The 12,001-nt window shown below is 47.7% G+C and overlaps 1 protein-coding gene across 1 annotated transcript in view; it reads right to left on the bottom strand.

Moving 5' to 3' along the window:
- The window catches only part of LOC119462586 (protein 5NUC), a 581,486-nt gene that overhangs the window by 150,941 nt on the left and 418,544 nt on the right, over positions 1-12,001 (bottom strand). The window contains exon 6 of the mRNA XM_037723919.2: positions 1,475-1,731. Coding sequence (XP_037579847.1) covers positions 1,475-1,731 — 257 coding nt within the window. The remainder of the gene's footprint in view (positions 1-1,474; positions 1,732-12,001) is intronic.

The following is a 12,001-nucleotide window of genomic DNA, read 5'->3' as shown; positions in this document are numbered from 1 at the left end:
GAGCTGCATTTCGCCCAATTCGAGCACCGAGTTTTTTACTTTTTTATGTCTTTGTTAAATAAACAACAAATTACTACTATTGCCCACATTAAAACAAAGACTTATTATTGCCAAAATGCAAGGCTGGAATGAAACGGTTAGATATGGAGGCTAGAGACAGAAATCAGCCCAGCAACAAGTATTGATAGCCAAAGAAAGCATAAGTACTCCTCGATAACATCATTAACAAAGGAGCTCAAATCTATGCACACTCAGTAAACTAAATACATTATCATAATGAGTGCGTCCTCAAATATGTCGGCTTGTCGTTTCTATAGTATTATCTGTGCTTAAGTAGAAATGTACTCGTGTCCTATAATGCTTTTAGTGGTATAAGTACGGTTGTGAGAACTGGAAATAAATCTGTCGTTGGAAGTTAGCGCTTAATTTCTTTCAAGTGTCTTCTATGTCTAGCGAGTGAGTTGTAGCGCGGAGAGCGAATATGTACACAAGAAACCACAAACACGCCCGTATTGTGCCTTCTCGTGTCTCTGTCCACGCTACAACTCACTCGTTTCAAGATAAACAACCTACAGGCCCACATCGCCTCTCTAATTGACTTCTACTTCCAGGTGGTTATGCTTGGGCTACAACAAATTAAAGAAAGAAGTTCATGCGATTGCTTGACCAATCAAACTTATTTTAACAGTGAAGCTGTTTAAGCAAGCCGTAACAAGAAACTGCCTAACTATTTTCTAAGAAATAAAATAAACTTTCTTGCCGAGGCGGGATTCGAGCCCGCGTACCCCCACTCCCATAGCGAGCGTCGCAACCACTAGGCTATACAGCCACGCTTGCCGAACTTGCATTTATGCGAACCATATGATTGCGTTCGAGCATCGTCGTCTTCGTGCACAGCAGGCGCGTTCGTAAGCTCGTGATCTGCGAGGTGAAGAGGTTTTGCGCGCTATGAGAGCGAGCGAGAGAGAGAGACGCATTCACGGAGCGGGTCTCCTGGAACGCGGTGTCGGCACTGTAACGCGGTGTCGGTGTTGCAAGCTGCGCTATGCAACGCGCAGTGACGGCCGTAAGTCCGATACGCGCGAAAATAAATTATCATCATCATGAGTAATAAGATCAAAAGTTGGCGCGCACTTCCGGAAAATGCTCCAGGCTACGATCGCCCAGCTTCGCTGTTTCAAGCGTTGCACGGCCGAGTGCAAGGTTAAACGATTTTTTTTATTTTCCTATACATGATATTAACATTTTTGGAGACGCAAAAACTGGATTTCTGGAAGCAATAAATCTAGTTACAAAGTACATAACATTTATGTGCGCATTGAAAGGGCCTGTTTCCAACAGCACTCGAACTGTGAAATATCAATTGCATTCATTCTTCGAAAAGCTAGAATTGGTGATGAAAGGAATTTGTGTACGCGTAAACAGCAAGAATGGAATCACTTACGGCCATTCCATTACTACAGAGGCTTCTGACCTGTTCATCAATAGATGCCCTGATTCCGCCTGCATTGGCGATGACAGCAGCCACCGTGGTCCAAGCTCCGCGTGGACTAGGCAGCGAAGCCATCTTTTTCAGGAAGGCGTCCATAATAAGGTTGCCCAGATTGCACTCTGCCAGGCGGCACGTCGGCTTATCTCCTTGCAGATGCACCTTGCTCTCGGCGACCCCCCTTGCTCGTCCTTCGGCAACACGGTCACGGTAGCGTTCCAGAAGTGCGACACCAGCGGGATCTGCATAGTCACGCAACCGGCGTGACAGTTTCAGTGCACTTTGGGATTATGACACTAAATGCCGTAGCCTCAATCTCTATGCTTGAGCAACAAAAGCGAAGTAAAACAATTGCGCCAATATTAAGGCACTAACATTCTTAAGGCAGTTGACACACTTTCTAGGGGCTATGTGTCAATGTATCTAACCGTTTTCCCGCCAACCTGGGACACGATGGTTTAATGGTTAGAGCTTCGCGCTGATGTGCTGGGGGTAACCAATAGTTGGGCGAACTCGAGCCATGTGTTCTGTCCTAAGACGTGGCTCACTGTAGATGCGAGGCTGGGCACGTGCTGCTCTTCAATTAAACTCCCTGACTTGGAGCACTGGGCTGATCTTTAAAGAAGCTGTTTGATGCCACTGGCTATGTGCCCACACGTATGTGCCGCGCTGGAATGAACGTGCATGACGCCAAGTTCTTGGGCTACTGCGAATATGCCAATCTAAAAATGACACTCAACAAGAGAGACGTTAACGACGTCTTAATTATAAGGGAAGAGGTAGCAAGGCTGAATAAGCGCAATGTCACGCTTATATGCTGCACATGAGCCATTGCCGCACTACTTTGTTCATTCTTCCAATGAAGTTGTTCATTGCTTGCCACCGACTCGCGCACACTTGTCTGCGTTCATTAGTTAACCATTCTGTTATTTGTGGATTTCATTTCTGGCTTGGGTAGCTTTGTAATACTGCAACACGAACCTATTTCCACAATTCACTTAGTAGAGCGTAATTGCACCATTGCCATAGTTGCGATAAGCGCACGTCGTCATAGTATCATGTCGAGGTGCGCCGAACAGAATGCGTTTTTCTTGCTTTGCAAGTTTTCATCAACCATATGGAAGCAGATGCGGCAGTTGTTACGGCAATGATGAGCACTTTGATATGCGCGGGCAGCACCGCAACAGAAACGCTGCATTCTGTTTTTTTTTTTCTAGAATAGCGCAAACTAATCGCGGACATAAATAACAAAGTCGACAAGGACGGGCGCTACTAGCAACTGTTTATTCCAATGCCAACCACGGATAATATGCTGCACATGAACGCCGTTGCATCATCACATCACGAGGGAAAAAACCACTACACAAGGCTCTCGTGTGTCAAAGAGCGGCTGGCATGAATGCGTACTCAGACGAATGAAAGCTTTCGGAGCTTCGCTAGTACAAATAGAGGCATTCTTTATGATAAAGAATGTCTCCAACGCAAACCGAGACTTGCACCTTTTGCTGCTACCTAGGATATTTGTATCCCGAAGTCGTGGTTCGCAGCCACATACGGAAACGTGCGCGACGAAATGTGCATGCTTATCGTGTTTCCTTCTTATTTATTAAGCATGCTCTCTTAGACGGTCAATAACATACCTCTCCGTCTCTCCCATGTAGATTTTCCCACATCATACTGGAATGGATTAAAGGACTCCAGTGGAGCATTTCACAAAGGGATACTCATGCATTGCTTGGCATCCGCCGGCGCATCCGCGATAATGCAATGGCGCGCATGCGCAACAAGTACAAATATCGGTGGGCGGCATGAGAATAAACACTAGCTAGCTGGTAGCATCCGTCGCTGTTCAATATGTTTTTGTGTCCGTTATTCTTTGCGCAAATCTACCATAACTATAATGCGCTACTAAGCAGCCCAACAGTTAGTCCTCCTGAGGCATGCTGCACCACAACACACAAACAACAAGCACTGACGCGAGGGAATCAGGTATTCAGCTGCTAAGCATGCTTATGCCCGACGTACCATAACATTGCCCGAAAGAACGTTGCCCGATCCATCTAAATTACTAAGCTTGTAAGGAAAATTGAGTGAGGTGTCAGACGTACCTTTAACCACAGTTTTATGGAAAAACCATACGGAAAGCATATATTCTAACGCGGGGTAAGCATGTATTTAGCTGATCAGCGTGCATATCTAGGAAGTACCATAGTATGAAACAGAAAAATATCAATGAGACCCGTCGGGTGTGCGTCCGAAAAAAAAAAAAGTACATTTCCCGATCTGTCCGACATACTATCTGACGTAAGCGTAGTTGAAGTGAGATGTCAGACTACCTTTAACCACAGTCTTATGGAAACAGCATCAATTCTGACGAGAGGGAAGCATGTGTTTATGTGTTCAGCGTGCTTATGAGTTATGTATCCTGGCATGAAACAGGGAAGAATTAATGAGAAACGTCGGACGTTCTTCCATTTGGCAGCAGAGGGTGCGGCTACGTCAACGTGCCTAACGTCTTCACCGTATTTGTACAGGTTGCAGCCGATCTACGCAAGTCAAGATTTACAGCTGCTGACTGGCGCACGTGGCAGATACAACGCTGATTGTTGTATCTGACGTCATCGACTAGGAACAACTCAAGCGACACCTGCCTGAACGACAGTTCTACTTAAGGAGCAGCCGGACTACGTGCCTTCCATTTGGTAGCAGAGGGTGTGGCTGCGTCAACGTGCCTAACGTCTTCACCGTACTTTGTACAGGTTGGTCGCTCGACACTTCTGCAATTATTTGTAAGCCTGTTGCCGCTACCACTGCTGTCATTAGTCAACTATTGTATTCTTTTAGGGGCGAAGCTCCTTAGGGTCGAGCCATAGTCCCTCAATTGCTTTTTCTGGTCACGAAACTCCCGCCTGAGTTTAATATAGAGCCAGCGCCTGCCACTAGGGGCGCCATAGTAAAAGAAAGGCCACCTAGCTGAGCGGCCGCCGCGGGCGGCGGCGGTATTTTTAGATGCGAGAGCATCTTATGCTCGGGGCAGTCTGTTCTGCGGCGTCCGCACCCATACTGCGCATGCGCAACTCTCCCTCCTTCTCCTCTCCTAAGTAGGTGTGCGCTCTCCTTCTCCCCTCTCCCCCTCTCCGCCGCAGGTGCGGCGCAGCAAATCATTGCATATATCTCTCTGCCTCACTCTCTCTAAGGGTACGCCGGCAGGCGGCGCAAGTGTCGCGGCGCAGTAAGAGAAAATTGAGGCCGTGAATTGTATGCAAAGAATGGAAACAAAAAGGACAATGGAGATTTACAAGAATGAGAAGAAAGAAATTAGAAGGGAAAATCTGTACGATACACAAAGGGCAGTGCCTTGCTATTTGAGGCTCGAGCCGGTTGCCTAAGGACCAAAACATACCGGAACAAATATTCGGAACTAGATGAGGCATGTGTATGCTGCAGTAAAGATCCAGAGACCACTCAGCACATCCTAATGGAATGCGACGGGATCCACCCAGCGAGAACCGTAGGTAACGTGCAACTCCCAGAAGCGCTTGGGTTTAAAGTCGAAGGAAACATCAACAGATCAGCCGTATAGATAAGCAAGAGACGATTAGAGTACTGGTGGAAAAAAAGCAGGGAAAAGATGGATACGACCTGATCTCTTAAAATCATAGGTGGCGGTACAAGGTAAATTTTTGAAAAAGAATAATGAGAGGTATACAAAAGTGCTAGATAAAGCACATGTATAGTATACCTGATTAAATCAAGCAGGCTAGTGGACTATTTGTCGCCGCCCCGTTTCAAAGGGGATGCCAATAAATCATCATCATCATCATCAAGTATAAAGCGCGCGTTCGCTGTGCTTCCGTCACTCTCTCTCTCTCTCTCTCTCTCTGTGCAAACATAGACGTCATCGACGGTCTCGTAAACAGCGCTGTCGGAAGGCTCAAACTCTGTGAACGAAGCGTCGATGGTGCGGGAGGAGAAGACTTCCCCAGGCGACTGTAGCTGCGCTTCGACGGTCCCGCGACAGGGAAGCTCGCTCGCCTTCGATCGACCCACGCAGTGAGCGAGGCCAGCCGTCTGGGTTGCGAGGTTGACGCGGCGTGGGTACCCATACAACCACGTAATGTCACGTTGACGATCGACCGTAAAACCGGTGTGGCGTGCAAACGGACGCAGTTCCCCTTGGTTCAAGCGAGTGCCATAACCGTGCACAAGTCCCAGGGTGGAACCTACGCGTCGATCGTTTACGACTACGCCGAAACCCACCCTCAGAAACTCGAACGCTAGGAATCACGTACGATCTCTAAATAAAGACGCAACAACCCAGTACAAACGTCTCCTCTCTTCTCAATACATTCTCTCACTCTAACTTTCATTGGGTTGTGTTGCCAAGTGAAACGAAACGGAAACTCGATGCGCACCCCCCGCGATGCTTTCGCATCCCACCATGGTTGCCCGTAGGGTGAGATGATGTGATTTTTCTTCTCTGGTCACGTTGCGGCCGAAAGCCCAGCTTCTTGTCGATTTTATTTACATTCTATTTTGTCGTGGTAGTTACAGCATCCAAACTTGAACATCTGAGAGTGTTTTCTAACCGAAATCAATGCATGTACAAAAAGTAAACAATCTCAAAGTCAGCTGGCGGCACCGTGTGTCAGCAGACGACGCGCATAGAATTCTTCTTACTGAGAAATCTGACGTTATTTGGCCCAACCGGCTTCCATCAAAAACTTTTAAGCGACTTTTATGCGCTGTACAAAGAATAAGACATTAGCGGCGTGGCGTTGCCAGTAAACGACAACCTGACTTCATGCTCGTGTGCTGTTATCGAATTCCGATTGCACTCTAGCCGTTCAGGCGATGGGGACAGATCGCACGTACCGTAAAATGTTCTAGGATGTCAGACTTATTTGGAACAGGTACATCGGCAGATCGTAGCCTTGAAGGAAAGTATTGTCATTTTCATGCATCGCAAGCTTTTGTAGTATTCGTGCGTATTATTCCAAATATGCGACAAAGTTTTCAAACCCGATTTTCGTGGTCAATAAACCCTATAAAAGCACAAACGGAGTAATATGTCCGACTGACTCAGCACTGCGCTTATTAATCTAGAACTCGCACGAGCAGAGTGACGAGGATTGACAGTCCATTGCACTCGTGCATTACCATAGCTCATTGGCGAACTGCGACGCATAATAGTATTTGAATCCCGAGCATTATTTGAAGCAAATGTAGAATCACGCACGGGCACGCACACACACGCATGCACACGCATGCACACGCATGCACACGCACGCATGCACACGCATGCACACACGCACGCACGTACACACACAGAAACACACACACGCACGCACACACACACACACACACACACACACACACACAGAAACACACACACGCACGCACACACACAGAAACACATACAAGTCTAAAGTACGCGTCCAAACTTTCAGCCCACGCCGGCCGCATCTGCAGTCTCTCCGGGTTTAGCACGGAGAAAGGTGGCCTCTCAGCTGCGGTGGCGCCGCGGCGGAATCGTGCGACATATCAACCTCTCCCATAGAGTGACGGCGGAGTTTCGTGACCAGCAAAAAAAAAAAAAAATCACAGCATATCCACGGGGTGAATGATGAGTGGGGCGAAGCTCCTGAGGGGAGATCATCGGTAAAACTGTGACTCTTCAGTGAAAGTTCGCCCACTACATCATCAACAGCGCTGGAGAACGGCAATGGCATTGGCGCGAGCCTGGTCGTTCTTGATGGAAGATATTGTGACTAGACTGTTTGAGAACCACAATCTGTCGCACACACCACAACTATGGCCGAACGAAACGTCTAGAAAGTCTCGCTTAAACCGCGCGTCGGCACCTTCGGGCTGAGCTCGCCTGATGCGTTTTGCAGACGCCTCACGAGCTCTCACTGCATCGGGGTCTGCCTGCCGATACGCGCGCTTTCTCGCCGCTTCCCGTTCTCTGACGTTCTGCAGATCCTGTTCACGCCGCAGCCGTGCCGCTGCGGCCTCGCTTTCACGTACGGCAGGATCTTGGCGGCGGCGTCGCGCAGCTTCACGGAGCGCTTCTGCCTCGCGGGCTCGCACATCGGGATTCTGTCTGCGAGCGCGCGCTGCCGCCGCCTTGCGCGCTCGCCGCTCTGCAGCCTTGTCCGTCCGGCGACTCCGAGCGCGCGCCAACAGCGCCATCTAGTGAACACTCCAAGAACTAAACGAGAGGTGGCTACATACAGAGGATGTACAGACGCAGGCCTTAAGGAGCTTCGCCCCGAAAAAAAAAAAAAAGGTCGAGCCTTGTCCCTCGTCGCGCCGTCGTAGCCACGCTAGTGTCGCCGCTCCCGCTAGAAGCGCAGCTGTGCTCTTTCTCTTTCTCGTTCCCGACGCGCGGTCTCTCTCTCTCTCGTCTGTAGCTATAGTCGGATACAACTTTAGAAGACAGCGGCACTTGCCCCTCAAAGGCGGATGCATACGAGCCGGCACCAATAGGCGCGCACTTCAGGTGACGTCATGAGCCGGACGACCGGTGTCCCCGCCGACGGAGAACATGCCTAACATGGCCGCCCTTGCTTCGAACCTGGCCGAGTCGCGTCAGCTCTGCGCGTCTCCCTTGACAGAGTGAATTTGGATTGTTTGTGGTGGTCTGTCATGCCGGAAATATTATAGTGAGCTTACGATGCACAATTTGTGCCGCGAGCGTTTGTTCTGAGCCGTGAGCCGGCGAAGAAAGATTGCAGCGAACATCGGTGACGCTGCGCTTCGTGTGGAAACAGGATCCCGCGGCGACATACCGCTGCAAAGAAACATCGTACGTGTTTGTTCCGTGGTGTTTTCTTTTGCTCCTAAGTGAAGTTACGACGACGAGAGTTCGCCAAAGTCTGGTGCCTACTGTGAGCGGCGGGTGTGTTTGTGTACTGTGCCCCTGCGTTTCTCGTCGGACGTGGTGAAGTGATGGAGCAAAACCATTATCAGGATAAATGAGAAAAGCGTGCGCGGATGAAACCAACCTGCGAGTTTCTCAACAGAAAAGATTTGTGAAAGCAACCTCCAACGCAAGATTCGTTGCTGCCAGCTCAGCGTGCAAACGACCGATCGTTGGCAGCAGTGTGATAAGATAGCTGAGCGTCTAGTAGCGTCGTTCGAGTGTTGTGTAACACCGTCGATTGATTGCTTTCCACCAATGCTAACAATCAGTGACTAACACGCGCTGCTTGAGCGAATGTCATTGGATTGTTAACGGTCAGGCGTTTGGAAGCAGTGTTTGTTTCCTTAATGTCAGCCTGAATGCTAATATAAAATTATGACTGATACACTGGTGGGGAGCTTGGAATGAATTCGCGTCGCTGTGTGGCTTAGAACTCTTCGCTCACTGCACGCCCCAGCTGTAGAAAGCCTGCTGTGACACAATCGCGCATAAGTTGTGCTGCCAGCGCTCGACTTGCTTTCCCACAACACAGCTTTGCGCTTTGTCGTGATATGTCCCTACTAAAAAATTCCTATGACAGTGAAGGCAACAGAGCCAATATGTACATTTAAAAAAAGTACGACAAAGTAGGCACAGCTGCTTGTGAACTGACTCCTAATAGTTCTACTCGCGTCTGCGTTAAATGTGTGTGCGTGTTTTCTTGTGCGTTTATGTATATTTGTTATTTTGCCCTTTTTGTATTTTATATCTCAGTTTTCGTGCTCGCGTTTTGTGTTCATGTGTGTGAATATGTGAGTTCTTCCGTGCGTGTATGTATTTATTCCTATTTCTATCCTTTTATCTTTGCTTTTGTTCTTGTAAGCATGCTGCAGCCACGACTTTCTTTACAATTCCTTAACTCATCTCATTCAAAGCACCAAGTCCAGTGAATAGCAGGGCTGGCCTATTCGATGTCATTAAAGCCATTCTCTCTTGTCTACCTTGCCTCCTCAGTCTGTCACCTTGCTTTGTTTTCTCGTACTATTCTGACCTTGCTTCTTGTGCTGTTGCCGCAACGTGATTAACCAACTTGCACCAAAGAAAGTTCTATCAGCTGTGACAACAGAAACATTGACAAATACAAAATGTTAAAAGCATCACGTGGCTTGCATAGTTACTTCGTCTCTTACCCCTGTTAATGTGTTTATGCATCAGTGCGCACGGTAGCTTGCCAGAAGTGCACATGAAAAGGTGCCATATTGTGAAACAGCACCTTGCTATGTTGTTGCATTCAGTCTTAATAAACAGATGGTTTTGCTGCCCCTCACATGTAGTGGTACACATATATAACATTGTGCAGTGGGGTATCATTTCCTGTCTTGACGCTTTGATCATTACAAATGCAGTTTTCTAGTGGATGGAGTCCAGCAAAGCAGTGCTGTGAGAGCTTTTGCAACTTTCACCATTTATTACTTCCCCAATACCACTGTCTGAATCTGTCCGTCACTTTGCCTACGGCTTGTAATGAACAATTTGACTCACTAAAACACGCTCAACTTTACTAAGCATTTTCCCGGTACGTAAATATGACAAAAAATGCTAGCAAAATTATTCACAATAATTGTGCTTGCATTCGCATTACTTGCTCGAGTCAGATTAATAAGTTGAAAATTGGCTATGACAACACTTCAATTTTCAGTGCAGACTGCTAACGGAGCCATAAAGCGTGCTCCGACTAATTTCACTCTGGGGCGCGTCAAACTCGACGGTGGCTGCCTGAATGAGCATTTTGGGCCTCACTAAGCTAATGATGTCTTATATTTGTTCTCTTATTCGCATTAATTGTGTGAGCCAGATAACAAAATAAACATTCCAACCACATGAATGTGCTTTGGCATTCAAGCTGCTGACAGTGGCTGTCAGTTTCGTGTTGTCTGCTGCTATTTCACCACCACTCACTATGACATGACTGATTTCCAGTGCAGACTGCTAACAGAACCATAAAGCGGGCTCTGACTTCTGCTATTTCACTATGGGGCGCGTCAAACTCGACGGTGGTTGCCTGAATGAGCATTTTGGGCCTCACTTAGCTAATGATGTCTTATATTTGTTCTCTTATTCACATTACTTGTGTGAGCCAGATAACAAAATAAACATTGCAACCACATGAATGTGCTTTGGCATTCAAGCTGCTGACAGTGGCTGTCAGTTTCGTGTGGTCTGCTTCTATTTCACCACCACTCGCTATGACGTGACTGTGATTACCAGTGCAGACTGCTAACAGAACCATAAAGCGTGCTCTGACTCCTGCTATTTCACTATGGGGTGCGTCAAACTCGACGGTGGCTGCCTGAATGAGCATTTTGGGCCTCACTTAGCTAATGATGTCTTATATTTGTTCTCTTATTCGCATTACTTGTGTGAGCCAGATAAAAAAATAAACATTGCAATCACATGAATGTGCTTTGGCATTCAAGCTGCTGACAGTGGCTGTCAGTTTCGTGTTGTCTGCTGCTATTTCACCACCACTCGCTATGACATGACTGTGATTTGCAGTGCAAACTGCTAACAGAACCATAAAGCGTGCTCTGACTTCTGCTATTTCACTATGGGGCGCGTCAAACTCGACGGTGGCTGCCCGAATGAGCATTTTGAGCCCGCCAACGATAATCATGGTTAACATTAGTGTTTCAATTCAGATATGCCAGCATTTAAATGTGTTTCTATGCCACTTCTTAAATGGAGCACCATGTGTGCAGGAAGTTGCTTATCAGAATTGAGCTTCTATTATAAGGAATATGCTATAAATGGAACTGCTTATTTATTTGAGAGGTCACGGAATGGATGGTTGGCTGTTGCGAACCCACCGGCAAAATTTTGATAGCCCTAATAAGGGCTGTTCTTTTGTTAATAAGAAGCCTTTATGCTTCGTCAAGTGGCTCAATGCCAGACGGCTCGCAGTCGGAGTCACTTTCTTCAGTGTCATCTTCACCTGCAGCTGGATGATGATGCGTTGAATGTGCTCACTCCCAGACGTGTAAAGTCTGAACTTTGCCTCCAAGTCCATCACATGCTGAATGCTCTTCCTCCAGTCTTCCGCCGTTACCTGCTTGATTTTCTCCCTCAAGATGACGTCAACCGTGGACAGCTTGAAGTCTCTGTTATCCGCAGCGATGCCATTTTTGACCTTGGCCCACACAAGCTCAATGGGATTAAATTCGCAGTGGTACGGTGGGAGCCTGAGTACAATGCAACCGGCCCTTATAGCTGTGTTGTCTACGATGTAGCTCAGAAAGCGTGACTTTACAGATGCCACCAGCTCAAGCAGCTGCTTCTTTATCATCCTTTCACCGTAGGTGATGTTCTTGCTTGTGAGCCACTCCTGTATCTTTTCCTTCTTCCATGCCGTCGTCGGCAATTTCTCTTCTCACCGGCTATGGTAAGGTGCATTGTCTAAAACAATGACGCTACCAGCTGGCAACTTCTGCAGAACGTCATTGAACCAGCCCTCAAAGCGATTGCCATCCATTTCTTCGTGGTAGTCGCCTGTCTTTTGGCCTCTGAATACATCCAAACAGCCGTCGACGAAACCATCCTCGCTGCCG

The sequence above is a fragment of the Dermacentor silvarum genome, chromosome 8, assembly GCF_013339745.2.
Source record: "Dermacentor silvarum isolate Dsil-2018 chromosome 8, BIME_Dsil_1.4, whole genome shotgun sequence".
Classification (NCBI taxonomy): Eukaryota; Metazoa; Arthropoda; class Arachnida; order Ixodida; family Ixodidae; genus Dermacentor; species Dermacentor silvarum.
Note: the sequence above shows the minus strand (reverse complement) of the source record. Positions and strands in the feature narration are given on the sequence as shown.